This window comes from Calonectris borealis, chromosome Z, assembly GCF_964195595.1.
Source record: "Calonectris borealis chromosome Z, bCalBor7.hap1.2, whole genome shotgun sequence".
NCBI lineage: Eukaryota > Metazoa > Chordata > Aves > Procellariiformes > Procellariidae > Calonectris > Calonectris borealis.
In genome coordinates, this window is record NC_134352.1 from 25,143,078 (window position 1) to 25,160,851 (window position 17,774).

The 17,774-nt window shown below is 36.2% G+C and overlaps 1 protein-coding gene across 1 annotated transcript in view; it reads left to right on the plus strand.

Moving 5' to 3' along the window:
• FBXL17 (F-box and leucine rich repeat protein 17) overlaps nt 1–17,774 on the plus strand; it is a 296,586-nt gene that overhangs the window by 267,630 nt on the left and 11,182 nt on the right. The window contains exon 8 of the mRNA XM_075137474.1: nt 13,224–13,366. Coding sequence (XP_074993575.1) covers nt 13,224–13,366 — 143 coding nt within the window. The remainder of the gene's footprint in view (nt 1–13,223; nt 13,367–17,774) is intronic.

The following is a 17,774-nucleotide window of genomic DNA, read 5'->3' on the forward strand; positions in this document are numbered from 1 at the left end:
ACAACTTTACAAGATTACGCAACGATTCTAAGCCTATTGCATGAATCTCAGTTTCCAGTCTTTGCTTACCATTTTGCAAGAAGACTGAATAAGGAGAGTGAATATGAACTGGCTGAGTTAGAAAAATAAATATGTAATTCTTCATGAAAAATGACCTGTAGTCTTAAAGTAGAGATCTCTAAATACTGTGTCAATATCTTAAAAGGGCACTGGGTGTGTTTCTGGGAGTTAAAAAGTACTGCCCACATATGTTTATTGAAATATATGAACAGTCAGTCTGGTGTAACACCTCATGCTCTATGGTATATTTGTTTATTGCCTGTTACTTTTTGTGTGTTTTGGTGAACTGTCAAATATCTACCCTCTTGCTGAGTACTGAACAGTTATACAGCAGGAGTTTTACAATGAAATCCAAAACTTTCAATAGCCATTTTCTTGCATTTTTACATTGTATACCTAAAATTTTATTTTTGTAAGTGGTTTTTATCTTCTGGTAAGTATTTATTTGGCTCCTTTATCTCCATTCAATTCAATTTTATGAACTAAAAATGTATCTATTGTATTCTATTTGCTGCTAAGTTCATAGAAACTTAAGAGTTGTTATTCTAAATCATGGTTTAAGTAATCATTGTTCTCACTATCAAACAGTGTGAAATTCTTTAGTGCATGACAGAAGTAATACGTTGTCATGCATTTACTAGATGTTCTCCTTCGTCCAGTCTTCTAGTCTTTTTGATGTGTAGTCTTTCAAATCGATAAATTTATGAGTCCTCCTTTTTGAAAGGGTAAAATGCACAATTGGATTGTTCTTCAGTTTAGGACCTCTGTTTTCAACATTTTCTCTCTGTGGCAGAATGAATATAGACCTCTGTCACCGATGTCATCCTTTGTCTCAGCAAGTATTTGCAGACCATTGAGCAGCCTTTTCAAAGTCAGTATTTATTAATCAGAAGAATACAGTAGCTAGAGTCCTTAGGAGAGAAGGACAAAGCTAAATTTGCAAAAGGGTATGTTCTCACATCATTTAGGATTACTTTCTGTCATTCACCAAAGAGGCGCTCTCTTATCTTGGCTGATCCCACAATTGACCAGGCTAAACAGTTAAATTCCCTCGCTGTGAAAACATCTTCTTCTGTCTCTGCCCCCTCTCTTACAATCCCACGTTGACTGAGAACTAACTAAAATTATTTTGCTTTTTTGACAATCAGCATCACAACATCCTGATTTTTATTTCTTCTGTGAAATTTGGACTTGCCAAACCCATCTCATCCATCAGAAGTTTGGAATAAAAAGAGATGGTTAACATGTTATTGTAATATTATTAATTTTATATATACATATTACATATGTACAATTATATACATTATTATCTAATAGCTTATAAGGTATATCAATAAATATATATTTAATAAGTGATATAAAGTGAGTTTTCTACCTTCTGCCAGTTTATCGTCTCGAGCTTTTCCAGCAAAACATTGAGTGAACTTTACATCTGGTCTGTATGTGATATTCTGCATTCTGTGACTGTTTCTATAGCCCCTGAAGTGCTCCAAGATTCAGCTTTTTCAAAACATTCACAGAAGTTCATAAGCAGTGCATATACCAGTTCTCTAAACGATGCCAGGTTTCAAAAAAGATTGTTTCTTTCCTACCTCTCTAGGTTAATGCATTGCACATACCTCACATCATTCAAGGTTACAGCCTTTATTTTTAATGCTGTCTAGATCTGGGGTTTCACTATCATCCCTAGTGACTGTCATCTCTGAATGCTACTAAGTTCCTGCATGCAATAGCAACTTGGAGTAAGAGCTTTCATAGGCTGGGTACATGTTGTTTAAATAAGCTCAAACCCCATTATCTGTTTTGAAAATTATATTTAAATTTCCTTGTATATCTCTTGTTCCTGTTTTAAGGAGTTCAGGTAATTTTTGGTGTCTTTGTTACCCTGACACAAAAATGTTTCCATCTTTGGACTGGAAAAGGAAGCAGTCATCTTTAAAAGTCTATAGCACTTCTCAATACTCTCCTGATGCAAAAAAAAATTATTTACACATCCCTTGTCCACAGAGTCAGTCATCTCATCACAGAAAGGTAATCAGGTTCACCAGACTTGGTTTGCACATGGTAGATTTGTGCTGCCTGTTCCCAGTCATCTTTGGGTCCTTCAGATGCGGCTTCCAGGAAAATTGGCTCCACGATTTTCTTGGGGATTGAAGTCAGGTTTACTGTCTTCCATTTGCAATCAGACTATGTCTGTGGCAATGATGGAAACTACTCCTGTGCAAAATAATGCAAAGAAAACAAGTTATGTTTTGGTGTCCACAGGCAAATGAAAATAGAGCTGTTTTTAACAGCTTGGTCCACAGGCCCTGGGGTTAAAACCAGCAGCTACTACCACTTTTGCAATCCATCTCTGAAATGGGTATTTTTTTAAATATTTTTCTGAGAGGTCTGCAATCAGGACAGAACCAAATATGCTGCATGCCTTTCAGTTTCCAGTACTAGTATCTTTTTGCATCCCCGTATTGAAGATTTTGGGGGTTTCTTTGTTTTGGGTTTTTTTTTTTGCTGTTGGTATGAATTGAGTAAAAGATGTTGAAATGGCTGAAATGTCACAGAGCCTTTCTTCTGCACTGATAGAATTTATTTAGAATACAGATTTATTTAGCATTAATTCATTGTTGTCAATGTTGAAATTTCTTCATAAGAGTCATGTATAAAATACAACAAACCATTTTGTATGATTTTGTCCGTAGCTTAGCCTTGTTCTTAGTGTAGACTTCTGGGTAAATGGCTGTTCAACACTTGTTATGTTAAAGATGATTTTGAAAGATCACTCTTTTCTGCTTTTTCAATTTCATTTCTAGATTATGGCAGAGTTTTGCTTACATTGTAGGACAACAGGTATTTTTTTTAATAACCTTTGTACAAATGTACTATTTTCTTTATGGATTTAGTCTGGCCAAATATGCAAGATAAAAAGGTAAAGCAAGCACTAAGTTTAATTCTACTTGGGAAATTATAGCCCTTTAATTGCCCCATGTTTCTAGGGGTATCTGTAGGATAAATGTTGATTTAGCAGGTTGCCCTTTTTCTATGTACCAGCTAATAAAGTTGGCATTGAGTACAGCAATGTATACTTCACCAACTTAATTGTAACCATATACTACAACCAGACCATAGCTGGGTAACTATATACCAATTACTTTTATGTTTCTTACAGAAGAAATAAAATATTTACCTGTATTAAATATGTTTTATATAAAAAAATATAAAATAAAATACTTTTCCTGCATAAAAGCAGTCTCTGCCATCTTTCCTCTCACAGGCCTTAGGTCTTTTCAGTTCCTTGGGGCTTTTCTTGCCTTCAGGGATTTTCTTTAAGCTTCTTTAGGAAACCAGTACTTTAAATAATGAGATTTTATTTTCAAAAGAGAAACGAGAAGTACATTGTTTTAAAATGTATGTGTTATCTCTTTTAAATAGATTTTTAGTCAAAATTACAGTAGTATCACTAGTTGAGTGGTTTGCCACCATACTTCCAAATAAAGGTAAAAATATTCATCCAGAGAGAAGGGATTCAACCAGATTTCCTAAACTCTTGGAGAAAACAGGTTTGCTCAAGGGATACAGTCTATCTCCTTTTGATTTCCTTGAGACATCTTATTAGATTGGTTTTCCAGTGTGGTCATGCCCCTGTATCTTTCTGCATTTTATTGCAGTCCCATCCTTCATTCTTAAGAAATGTTGCCCATAGACACATATGCACAAAGGTATAAAAATAAAATTATCACAGGAGATCTCAAGCAGCCTGAGGCAGGTGAAGACAATAGAAAAAAACAAAATACACCACATATGTTAAAAGGCAGGCTTGCCATCCAGAGAGATGATACAGCATTCCATCGGGAAAATTTTTCAGGCTGGGCAACTTTTTTCTTAACCTTTAGGATTTACAAAAGCTTAAGTCTTTACATATTTACATTTAACCTTTCAGGTTACTGTGTTCTGTGAGCACTTGCTATAAATATTAAAATACTACTAATGTAAAATATTAAAAAAAAAATACACTGACCAATCTCCCTTTTGCATCGCTGCCATACCGTAGGGCTTAATTGCTTCCCTGATTGCTTATTACATGGATGTATGTACTGTAAGGAAAACTAGTTAGGGCATTAAGATTGAGATTTGATTATGGGAATAGTGAAGTTCATGGTTACCTCCTCTATTTATGTATTTACCTTTATTTCAAGGGAACTGCTCATACAGTTAAACCAGGAATGTATTTAAGTGCTTGATTATAAATCGGATTGGCTGAGTTCCCTGGTAGAAAGCCAGTTCTTGTACAAATTCTGTCTCTCTTGCTTTGCTATTTCATGGTGGCACTGAAATGTAGCTGTTACGTGAGGTCATGATTTATAAAAGAAAAAAATACATGTCATACTACCTGTCAGCTGGACATGCAAAAGCCTGAGCAGAATTAGACTTTTACTGAGAAACCAGCACAGACTGAAATTTTGGAGTGATATACCCATGGTAGCCTTTATTTGGTAGCAGATGAACTATAGTGCTTGGTGCATAATTTATATCAGTATATCATGAACAAACATTTATTTAGTCGTGAAAATACCCTTATATATTTAAAACAGGAGAAGATAAATTGTATAAAAAGTTGTATCATGCAGTGATATACAGATGTTTTTCATTTAAGGCAAAAGCCATGTGAATTGTGAGCTATGATTCCTCTGCTGGGTGAGCAAAGTAGCAGAGAACTCAAGCAGTGATTTCTTCAACCTCTGTCTGTAGTTACAGCAGAAAAACATCTTTTCACACACGGAAATGGGATTAGGCATGTATTCTGTCTCTGCACATAACAGATTAGCTAAATTGCAAGACCTCATATAATTTGCATGGGAGATAACCATCAACTTCATTGATGCAGGGGTAAACACAAATCCTATCTGTTACTATCATGTGGGCAAAATTATCAAGCTTTTGCTTATGGCATCAAGATTTGCTCTAGAGAATTAAATTCTGTTGCCCTAATTCAGGGAAAAATACTGAAGTTACTGAAAAATTTTTTGAAAAGTTTTTATAGGTGTGCACTTGTAAAGAAGAGCCTTTTCTATGTATAAGCAATATTTATGTTAACTAAATATTCAATACTTAATCTGTTGTATACTGTAGTGGATATTATTAACATATATAAGTTAATGTTTTAATTTGTAAATATAAAAATATATTAAAATTAGTTGGCAGTATATTGTCTATATACTCAACTGACAATTGACAAGTGTTTGTGTCTAATGGCGGGCTAATTTATAAATGTTTTTCCACAAATCACTGGAAATAGAATATCAAGCTAATTTTTATGACTGGTAAAGCTTCAGTGCATTCAGATGTTTATAATTTATCCACATCATTTACATGTTTCTCTTTTGTTTCTAATTCATTAGAATAATGTAAATGAAAGATAGAAAAGACCATTTAAATTGGTTGTTCGTACTGTCTTGTACAACATTTTCTTTGTAGCTTCTCCAGAGCTTTGTCCACTCATATTTTAAATAACTCAAGCAGGTGAGAGTAACTCCATAACTCCACCAACAGAAGAATATTTCACAGTCCACTAAGCTGAACTGTTACACCATTTTCTTAACATCTAAATGTATAGTTTTCTTTGCTAGTTTTATTTTTATCACATCAGCTTATTGTAATTTTAACTCTCATAAACTTCCTCCCAGGTTTTTTGTACATTAGGCTGTTCAGGAACTAGTAGATGGCTATCAAAGACACCTTAATAGCTTTTGGCTGTATAATAAGTAAAAGATAATGGAAAGTTCCATAAGAAGACTATTACTTGGTAATACTTGATTGACTGATTGATTTCTACTCTGTGTAACACCCTTAGGGAGGTTGGAAATTTTAAATTCTAATTCTTGCACATTTAAATGCTTTTGACATTAATGATAAAAAGAACTTAATAAACAAATGCTAGAATGTTTTTTGCATGAATGCGTATGTGTGTAATGCCCTGGTGTCAGGGTGATGTCAATCATAATCAATTATTAAAAACATTTCTATCCAGTCCTCACTGAAGGCTGACCAAATGCAGTGCCTTTTACATATGCAGTGTGTTAGGTGATGATAGGAGAAAAACAGCAACACAGTTAAACCTCACTGTCCTGGTTTCAGCTGGGGTAGAGTGAGTTTCTTTCTGGCGGCTGGGGGTGGGGCGTGTTTTGGGTTTGGCATGAGAGGAGCATTGGTGGCCCATTGATGTTTTGGTTGTTGCTGGCTGGTGCTTGCACCGGGGACTTTTCAGCCTCCCATGGTCTGCTAGGTGCAGGGGAAGCTAGGGAGGGAGCATAGCCGGGCAGTTGACCAGCTGGCCAATGGGGTATTCTATACCATGTAACATCATGCTCAGTATAAAAACTAGTGGGGGAAGGGGAGCTTGTGCATTCGGGACACGCAGTCGGTGAGCAGTTGCATTGTCCATTGTCTGCTTTGTATATTTTGTTATTGTTGTTATCGTTATTATTACTGTTCTAGTTTGTTTTATTTCCATTATTAAACTGTTTTTATCTCAACCCTCAAGTTTTCCTACTTGTGCCCTCCCGATTCTCTCCCCCATCCTACTGGACGCGGGGTGGGGGGGGGAGGGGATGGGGGGTGAGTGAGCAGCTGTGTGGTGTTTAGTTTCTGGCTGGGGTTAAACCACGACACTCACACAGGTTTATTTTCAGTTAAATTAAACTAGGATTTATTGATTAAGGAAGTACTCTGTTGTGTAATAGGTGCATGTCCATAGAAATATGTTTCATTGGATGTAATCCTGCTTAATACACCAGATTCCCAAAGAATTTCATTTTATAAAATTATGCAAAACCTGCAGTATTTGTTTCCAGATTTAAAAATACATTAAAATTAAATTAAGAGTGGGCCAAATATCGATTGTTCATACTAAAGATATGTATGTTATTTTTTCTGTTGTAATGACCTTAAACTTGGGAATGGTCGTGACTGAATTATAAGATTAGATTACTGATTTTTTTTAACATTGTGTAAATAATAGTAATATTATACAGTGTAATATCTAGTTTTGGGTTTTTTTAGTATATATATAAAACCAAGGAGGAAAGCCTGAAGATGATACACTGCCAACTATAGTTTCCCAAACAATCCCGCAAAATAAATACAACAGTCTCATCCCCCCCAATTTTGTTAGATGCGAGAGCTCAGTGCCTGCCTAGATCAGGTCCAGAAGTAGTTTAACCATGGCAACATTCACATTGCAACCACTGGTTTCACAGTTTTCATACAGTTAAACGGAGACCTTTCCTCCTGACTAAGGCGCTTATTTCTGCCTATTGTAGCGGATGTGTTTAGCTATGTCAGTTTAACTTAATCAGTTCAAAATAAAATTAAGTTAAATTACTATTTGCTTTTAATGGTGCTGCACTAAGAACAAAATTTGTCTTATTTTTCCAAGTATTCCAGCTGGTCGTCTAAAAGATGCTGCCTATGCCTACAAACCTGGCCCTGCATATGTCCTTTCACCCACTCAGTTACAACAAAGTACCATTACAACTGGAAAACATTTTTGCTTAGTACAGCTCAAGGCTCTGGGGGTGATTTTCCAATTCCAGTTAGAGACATTACACTTTGTCTTCTGCTCTGTAGGAGCTGCACATCAGTTGATTTCCATTCCACCAACCTAGCGCTGGAAAAAGAAATACGAAATCTTGCTTTTGCCAAAATAAATGGGAGTATAAAAAAGGAGAGAAAAGAATTGGATGCATTGTTAAATATTCACATACAGAGAAGTTCATATGTCAAAGCCAGCATCTTTAAACTACATGGTGGATTTTTGTGTACTCACCTCTACTTACTTTCAATATATCGTTCTTGTGTTTGCTCACTCGCTATGTTTCTAAGCCCGGCTGTCATTACTATTGAAACACACCTTTGACTGTCCTTTACTGTTGATTGTGCTACAAGTTCCTAGGTCACAGAATCCAAACTTAGTTTGTAAGGCTTTTACTGTATGTTTCCTTGTTAAATTACTGCCAAGCTTTCTGAGAATTGCAATGTGTTCTGATTATTGTGGGCAAATGCAGAGAGGAAGAAAAGCTGTTGAGCAATGCAAACATTTTCTTAGCTGAAACTTGTGGTTTAAAGTATTTTGCCTGTACAAGCAGAAGAACTGTGTGTACTCCAGACTTCTAAAAGAACTCAAGGGTGAAATAGCTGAGGTCCCAACTGCAGTCTGTAATCCTTCACTTAAACTTGCTTGACTACCACAGGATTGCTTGGCAGAGGTATTTCACAAAAGTTTCAGGGAAGATCAGAAAAATATTAACTGATAAACCTGAGGTCTGTTTAAGGCAAATTAGTAATAATATGGAATACGATTAGTGAACACATGAATAAATATGAGATGTCCGGGAAGAGTTGACACAGCTTTTGTTAAGACAGGTTGTGCTTCACAATCATCAGACAGAGTACTTTGAAGAAGTCAGGAAGGAATAAGGAAGACCTGGTTGATAGATTCTGTTGGGATTTCCAGAAAGCATTTGCAAAGGAACTAAGCTGTCATAAAAGGGGAAATCCTGGATCAAGTTTTAGGGCAGGTACTCAGTACTGGTGAGGCCGCACCTCGAATACTGTGTTCAGTTTTGGGCTCCTCACTACAAGAAGGACATGGAGGTGCTGGAGCGTGTCCAGAGAAGGGCAACGAAGCTGGTGAGGGGTCTGGAGCACAAGTCTTATGAGGAGCGGCTGAGGGAACTGGGGTTGTTTAGCCTGGAGAAGAGGAGGCTGAGGGGAGACCTCATCACGCTCTACAACTACCTGAAAGGAGGTTGTAGCGAGGTGGGTGTTGGTCTCTTCTCCCAAGTAACTAGTGATAGGACGAGAGGAAATGGCCTCAAGTTGCACCAAGGGAGGTTTAGATTGGACGTTAGGAAAAATTTCTTTACTGAAAGAGTGGTCAGGCCTTGGAACAGGCTGCCCAGGGAAGTGGTTGAGTCAGCATCCCTGGAAGTATTTAAAAGACGTGTAGATGTGGTGCTTAGGGACATGGTTTAGTGGGCGTGGTGGTGTTGGGTTGATGGTTGGACTCGATGATCTTAGAGGTCTTTTCCAACCTTAATGATTCTACGATTCTATGATTCTATGAAAACAAACAGGGGAAGGTGGTTTTCGAAAGAGAAGGTAGCTGAACCGAGGGACTCTTTGGCACAGGATGTTGTGGAGCCTAAAAGATTTTGAGCATTGCAAGACTGATTAAACGAACTTACAGAAGTACAGAAGCATAAACCCCAGTTCAGAAAGTCCCTGGCCACAATTTTTTTCATGTGAGGAAGATGTTCTGGGAAAGTATTGTTACATTTTCACCTGTTCTCATGGCATTTCTTTATCTCCCACTGTTGGGTGCTGATAGAAACTGAATAGTGTATCTTTTCTCTGAAGAAGAGTGTTCTTCTGAGTTGCACACATTGAAATTTTCTGAAAATATGGTCATTGGTGTTTTAAAATGGCATACCCTCTATGCATTTGATAGATTAACTTTTGCAATATATGACTACAGTGTAACGTTGTACACTCTTGTCAAAATGTTTGGTTTTCCAGAAAGATGTCTGCTAATATGGGGAAAGGAGTTGCAAAGTACAAAATAAACATGTTATTTTCTACTAGCATATGGCAGAATATTGTAAGTCTTCAGCCATCTGTAATGCAGTAATTGATTTCTAGTGTCATTTGTAATTAAATTAGAAAAATGTTGTCAATTCTTCTTATGTATTAGAGAACACCCAGCTATTTAATACTGCTGAACAGAAAATCAAATATGTGCATATGACATCTGGGGGCTCTGTAGGAACGGTTAGGGTTGAGATAGCGGTGAGGAACGCTGCAAGGTAAAGGCCAGCCAGCTAAAAATACTATCCATTCCGCAGCCCCTAATCTAAACTACACCCCAGTCGTGGTTAGCCTAAGACATACCTGATGCACAGATTAGACACACAGGTTGATTAAAGCATGAAACTTCATTCAATTATTTGCATGAACACATATGTGGAACACAGGTGAAGGCAACAGACTAACAGTTGTCTGAAAATCAGTCTGGAAGTTCTGAACTGCAAAATGCGTTCACTTAGAAAGCCCTGCTCCCCAAATGTCACAGTTGGATTTTTTTCCATTCCATTTGTTAAGTATCATATTGATATGTAACATCCTGAGGTTTTTTTATTCCATTCGTGTAAGTATTGTTACTTGTACCAAAAAACATGGTGGTTGTCTCATGTTACCATTAAAGTTGTGTTCTCGCTTTCCTGATAATTGACAGAATATAGTAATGACAACATGGTCCAAAAATCATACGTACACACTTTGATTCATGGAAACTTACTTACGCTTTCCAAATCCCAGGGATGATCATTTTCATTCTTTTAATACTTCAGAGAAGTAACACTAATAACAATTGGCTGGTTAAAGTATAGCTATTCAGAAGACAAGCAGTGAAGGCCAGTTTTGCAAAGAGGTTTCATGATCTGTTATTTGGTAATTATTTCAATAATTATTAAGTCCTTTTTCCATTATGTAAAACATAAAAATATTTATAATGTTATCTTTATGTGTTTATAATAATATTTTATATATTTATAATAATATCTAATAATAATAATAACACAATAATATTTATTTATGTATTTACAATTATATCTCTAAGCAAAAAATCCATAAAACCTAACTGAGATTTAATTAAGGTCCAACTCTAGAAATTAAATACTTTACCGTCAAAAATGCCAAAATAGAAAGAGTAACGTATCAAACAATGAATTAACATGGTTTAAATTACGTTTTGTTACACAATGGTTTTCTGTGAATATTCTGTTATAAAATGATGTATGTGAATTAGACAGAGAATCTTTTGTTCTTCCAATTTGTTTAATATGTGCACGTAAAGATGCCTGCATGATATTTCATGCTTTAAGCCATCTTTTTGCCACATTCAGGGCAGCTTCTTGGACTAATGATGCTCAGGTTATATTTTAGTCTTGGGCATTCTGCACACAGTATAACACCCTTTTTTGGTCTTTCAACAGTTTCTCTCTAATCTAAGTCTTGTGAGGGAACTCCCAGAAATTATACTTCTAATTTCCTTTAATGCCTTTACTAGGAGAATTCTTCGCCAGTGTGATCTGATGATCTTTTATGTCACTCCCATAAAAGTATTCTCTGTTGATTTTCTTCTCTTTTTCAGTTTTACATGAAGCATTGAAAATGACAGGATATGATTGTAACTTTACAAAAACTAGCAAAAATGTTCAAATACAAACAATACTTGAAATTTAGTTTACCTGACAATATTCTAATGTAATGGCAGGCTTTCAGTATTCGTGCAGTACTTCAAGTCTATAACATTTTTTGTGGAGTTACAATAATCTATAATTGCTATAGCTTTTGTTACTGCAAAATATATACAGAAAGTTTCTGACTATAATTTTTATTAAAGTGATATTTTAAGAGGACTCTGTAAAATAAAGTACAAAGTTTATGTTCTGCTATATGTATATTTACATATTTGCAAAATTAGGACTTGTTTTCTAGGGATGTACTGCAGAGACAACAGGAAGTTGGTATTGTCCTACAAAAATCAATTAAACCATAATGAAACTACACAGATGATTGTATCATAAGTTCATTATGTCAGTTACAAAATTCAGTTATCATTGCCCTTTTTGGTGAACTGCTGCAAGAAAAAAATTATGTACTACTGTACCTTCCACAGCTTCTGGGAATGCATTTGGCCTCTTTTGGCTGATTTTGTTTGCAAATCAAGCCCACATAAATATTTATAAATTATCAAATTACCCTTACTGCTGTCTACCATCAGTACAGGTCTTTGCAGAACCACTGCAAGGTCAAATGGGTTCTTTCTGCTTCTAGATCTCAGTTACACCCTGATTAGCTAAGATTGACATCTGGCATATCAAGAGCTAGCAGCTCTTCATAACTCCTTTTTTTTTTTCACTGACAGTAGGTTCTGTAGCATGAACAGAAGGTTCTATAACATGAACAGAACTGTCCCACAGCTACTGAAAAATCATCGCTTTATAGATACTTGCATTATTTGGACTAAGTCACTCCTAAGTTCTCTTCCTTTTCAGCAACTGCATTATAACTAGAGTTAAAAACTGTAAACATCCTACCCCTTGGCTATATGCAGATCGCTGACTTCTACACCAGAAGCTTTGGACTTTTTTCTTAAGTTGAGATTTTAGGTGCTGAAGGGTGTTGCTCATTTCTTTTAATAAATCCCAACCTGACTTAACAGTTTCCGAACCTGTATTTCCTGAAGAGTGTTCTAGTCCATGGTGACCAGGGTGCTAGTGGTTTGTATCCTTTCTGTCACTCCAGACTAGCCATATCATGACAAAGCCTTTCCAGCCTGTTCAGAAGCCTTGTGGTTTCTCCTACCTAGCATTTTTCAGTCTTTTCAGAACTTCCACATCCTCTTTCCTTTCCTTTTATAAAGGTTCAAGCTTTTGTTTTAATTCCTCCTGGCCTTTTTAATTTTTTTTATTTTTTATTGGAAAAGTGTTTGTGAAGAAAACATGAAAGTGAGACATATCATTGTTATTACATCATCAATATGAACAATGGGAAACAAATGCAATTTTAGAATATAGTTATAAAATGTATGACATAAGATACCTTCAGGGTTTTCTAAAACCATTTGTTTTATTGACACTGAAAATGTTCTGTTATTCTGTGTGCTGTCTTTGCAGTATTATTTTGCTGAAAAAAAGTCTTAATACTATAAAATCAGTTATTTTCTCTGAAGAGTGAGGTAAAATTCTTTTTCTTCTATAGTTATTTCAATTTCAATTAATTGATCCTTGATCCTTCCAAAAGAAGTAATTAAAAGAATTTGTGTAGAATATCTCTGCTAACTGATCTATTTATCTTGATTGATAGATAGAAAAATATATAGGAAGATCTGTTTATCTATGTGTTTGTATGTGTTTGCACATGTGTATTCCTAATTTGAAAAGACAGCTATTTCATAGTTAAAAATGCTGAAATACAGTATCTTTTACAAGGTACATGGCAACTGCTTCTCAAAATTTAATTTCAACATCATTTAGCATATACATAGAACTGAGAACTGAGAACCATCTCCACGAGCTATATAGTTCATACCTTTAATATCTTTACAGCTCTGATAGCCATTGGACGATACAGCATGACAATAGAGACAGTGGATGTTGGATGGTGCAAAGAAATCACAGACCACGGAGCCACCCAAATTGCACAAAGCAGCAAGTCACTCAGATATTTAGGGCTGATGAGATGCGATCAGGTAAGGAGCATTTGCGTGAACTGGTGCCTGCTTCTGAGTGCGTGCGAGAGTGAGTGTTTGTGTGTGTGTGTGCGTGACGGAGAGAGACGGGAAGATTTATGTTTTTCTGTGTAAACAGATTTGGTATTCACTACTGTGGTAACTCTTTTAGTGTACTGTGTTCACATATTTAGCTAAAAAAGTATCTAGAGAACTAAAAAGAGCATTATAAATTTTTGCTGACATGGATTTTCAAAATACACCCACAGGCTACACCCATAGCCTGAGGTGCTCACAAAAGTTCTATGTAAAATCTGCCCTCTAAGGGTTTTGAATATTTTTGGCTAAAAGTGATTGGTATGTCATGTCATATGACAGACAACTTTGTTTTTTAAAAAGAAAGAAAAAAAGAAACAAAAGAATAATAAAAATATTTCAGTGTTACTTCCAGAGTGATTTTCTATACGTCTGTGTTCTTGCTCATACATAATGGTTTTGAAAACACAAGGACAAGAATTTGGATAAAACCATAATGCTAAAGAAAGAAAAAAATACTATATTTCTTATTATATAGCTTTTCCTACTTGGAATATATTAAGTTTTAGCACTTTATCATTAGCAGAAAAGAGCACAAGGCAGTCCAGCTCTACCTCACCCTGTATATAGCCTTCAGGAATCATGTCTTTGTTGCGAGAAGAGAGTTCAAGAGGCCTGGGAACACAGCAGAAGTAGCTAAAAGTCATTGGAGATTCAGAGTCTCTGATCTCAAATCTTCAAATATACCTGCAAGGATTGTTTCTTTTCCAGCCGTCTTGTACGAAATGTCCAGCTTGTGTTGCCCATCACAAGCATGTCTCTCAGGCTTTCAGTCTAAGAAACTTCGCGCTCAAAACCATTACCTTGCATCCCTTTCAGTGCTTTATAGAAGGCAGTTACAAAACCCAGTATTTCAACTGGCAAGAAGTAATAATTTCCAGGTCAGTTGTAAAGTTAGAAATAGCATTTTGCAAACCCAGCCTTAGACAGTTTCCAGTTTGAGGGGAGGTTGAGCACTTTGGAAGAATTGCTCTGTCTATTAAAGGTGACTCCACTTAATCTCCTAAACACTGGTGTTTTATAAGACCCAATAGACAAAAAGAGCGTGTGAGTCTCTTTGATGGATTGTGCTAAGATTATGTACTTAGAGAATGTTCAAAGGATTACTTGACCTTGGGAATTAGATCTGACCCTGAATCACTTGATCAATTTTACACATATATTTGTTTTGTGGATTTAGCTAATGTTGAACAATCAACAAGGATCTAATAAGTGCAATAATTTTATCCTGTCTTCAGCTGCTGTAGAAAATCAATGATCTTAACGCTGAAAACAAGTTTTACTACCTTATCAGTTAAACTGTATGTACTACAGTCTCTACTCCTCTAATTGCTGGTTAATACTTTCCTAGTTCTTTACAAAAGATTATACGCCATCTTTTGTGTTATGAAAGTCAACTGCTAAAAGGAAAAAGGGAATATTTTTTGAGAAAGCTTTAAGGAAGGTAGAAAAGCAATGCTGACTGCGTGCCTGCAAGTGTGTGTGGTGTATGTGTGTGTGTTTGTGTGCATGCACGTATGCATGTGTGCATGTATACAAGTATTCAAAGTATGGTAGCTAAAACTTGTTAAGAAATGAGTAAATGCTTTTACAGCAAACGCTGTAGTAGTAGGACTACCACTGGGAATTATTTTCTTGCTTGCAAAGCCTCGATGGGAAAAATAGCTCCACAGACAAAATGAAGTAAGTATCCTTGACTTAAGAGTTTTTGGCAGCTAGAAGATGCCAGCTCTCTTTTTCCACTGCAAATGAATAGAGAAATTACTGAACAAAATCATGTCTTTAAATGTCTCTCCCCAATATCATGCAGAACTAATTTTTTCCAGTGGCTGCTCTATTAAATTAAAAATGTCAGTGTCCGGCACATCATTAAAGAGAATTCTTGGGTGGTGCAGAAGGGTTTATTTACATGCCCCATTGACTGACATTCTTGTGTTTGGACTATTGTCAGCTTGCAAGAGAGGGTTAGAAGATTTGCCCCTTCTAACTAGCCTTCCTGTTCTGACGTACTGACTGTTACGCTAGTACCAGGTAGCATTTATGCGTTTCTAGGAATTCCCAGGCATTGGAGGGGAAGTATTTAAACACAGTTACATAAGGAACATATGTAAGTAGACTTCAAATGGTTACCACTAAAATACTCTTTATGACCCAGGCTCTTTGGAATTTCTTTGATATGCAGTTGACATAAATTAGAGACGTCAAGGGTCCTCCCAAGAAAGATCAGAGAGGCTGCAAGCCTGGGTAAAGGCAGGCTCTGTTTTATGCCATTGATTATCTGAGTGCCTCCAGGCAATGTGCTTCAGTAGATGCAGAGCATTATTGATCCACACCATGAAAATAATCAAATTATTCATTTCTCATCAAGCTGCTGTTGCCATGATCTTTCTTTTTATCATGTTTCCTACCATCTAACATGCACACCATAGGAGCAATATGGTCTTAAAATAAATGTCATTGTGTTGAGAAGTCTCATAAAAAATGCTGACTTTAGCATGAGATCATCATAATGAAGGCATGTATTTAAGTTGGAAGTTCTCTAATAAGCATTTTAACACTATTTTTTCAACATTTAAGTGTTGCCAAATAGCAATGTAATCACTATTTACAAATCACATGCAGAAAAAAGTCAAAGATTATTAAATGCTGAAAGTCTTTCAGAACTATCCATAGTAGAATTTTGGTTTAGAAAACATGTTTATGCTTAGATACACAAAATCTAAATATTCTTTTCAATGTAAAAATATTAGAGGCAAGGTTACTGAGCAAATGTCTCTTCTTTTTTTTCTAATTTTCCCTAGTCCCTCTTTGACTTAGGCAAATTTGGCTTTCCCTGCACTACACAGCAGTGGTGTCTGAGGCCCGGAGAGAGCTCTGAATGAAGTGGTACTCCTGGAAAGGTTCAGGGCAGTGTGGACACACGGGCATAAGTCCTGATAGCAGCTTAACTGCCAAAGTACAGCACCTTGTCCAGGAAACTTAGCACTCAGCAAGGCTCATGAAATACTGTCATATGGATGTGGTAGTATAGCTCATTGCTTCCATTTCCATGAGCCGCTCAGGAAATGCTAGCTTGATCTCTACATGGTCCTGCATTGTACAGCATAAGTACAGTGAGACACATACCATTAGTTTTCTGTATCAGATAGACTTCTGAGAGACTATGATCCAGACCTTCAAAAGTATTTAGGCATTCAGAAACTAGACCCTGAATATTTTTAAGTACCTTTATTTTGGACAATGAAATTCCACAGTTGCCTGCATACAAACATCAACGCATACTCAGAAGCTGGTTTGTGTACTGCCAGGGTACACTGAAGCTCTGATTTGTCACCTCAGTAAATGCCAAGAAAGGCACAGAGTTGTCTCCAGATCCAGGGGTTATATTCAATTTACCTCAGTTCAGTGCCCTCACAGCAGAAAGAGAACATGACTATCCGTTCTTCAAACCAAATTTTAATTGTAGCTCTGTATTTTTTTATCACTTAGGAAAGTATATAAAGTATAATTTGTCCTTTCCTTTAAATACCTTAAATACTTTGAGAGAGGTGTGGGCAGTTATGGGGTACTTTCTTCCTCCCACAAACACTGACATCAGGATTCCTAAGAGCAGTACTTGCATCCTAAGGGCATAAAATGATGCCTATATCAGATTCACAGATTCGAATCCACACGTTTCAAGCTTCCTTGTTGGAACACAATTCTTACATTCCCACCCCTAAACTGATCTAGATCGTATTTACTTATTGTAGTTACTTAATTAATTATTTCTAAATATTTTGTATTTCGTATTTCCAAAATAAATCGGAGAAAGAGTGTGATGTTCTCTATGCTATTTATTGCTAGAACTCATTTTAAAGATGTCTTTGTAGCACTTCTTTATTGTGCTTTCACAATAGCCCAAACAGCTTTAGATAATGGCAGCTTGGAATCTTCACCTTTGTGGAAAATGGCTGGGTATCACCTAGGAAATGGTGGCTAAAAACATGATCTGTTTTTCTGGCTGGTAGCTTGGCTGGTTGAACAATGTGTCAGAATAATCTTTCCATGGAGTTTGTAACTTTTCTCACATAGATTTTCATATTTCAAGATCCTTTTCCTATAGCTGTGGTGCTATTTGCAATGGTTATCAGCAGTGCTACCATGTCAATGCAGGAGACATTTCTTGGGAAAACATGCAGAAAAATTAAACTGAAAAACAGAGGCCGCAAAATTCAACATTCACAGCTATGTGTGAATGAAATGAAGTGAGTCTGACAAAGTTGGCTGTGAATGGATACACAACTTCAGTTAATAAATCATTCTGGCCTTTATTCCTTGGGTTTTTTTTTTT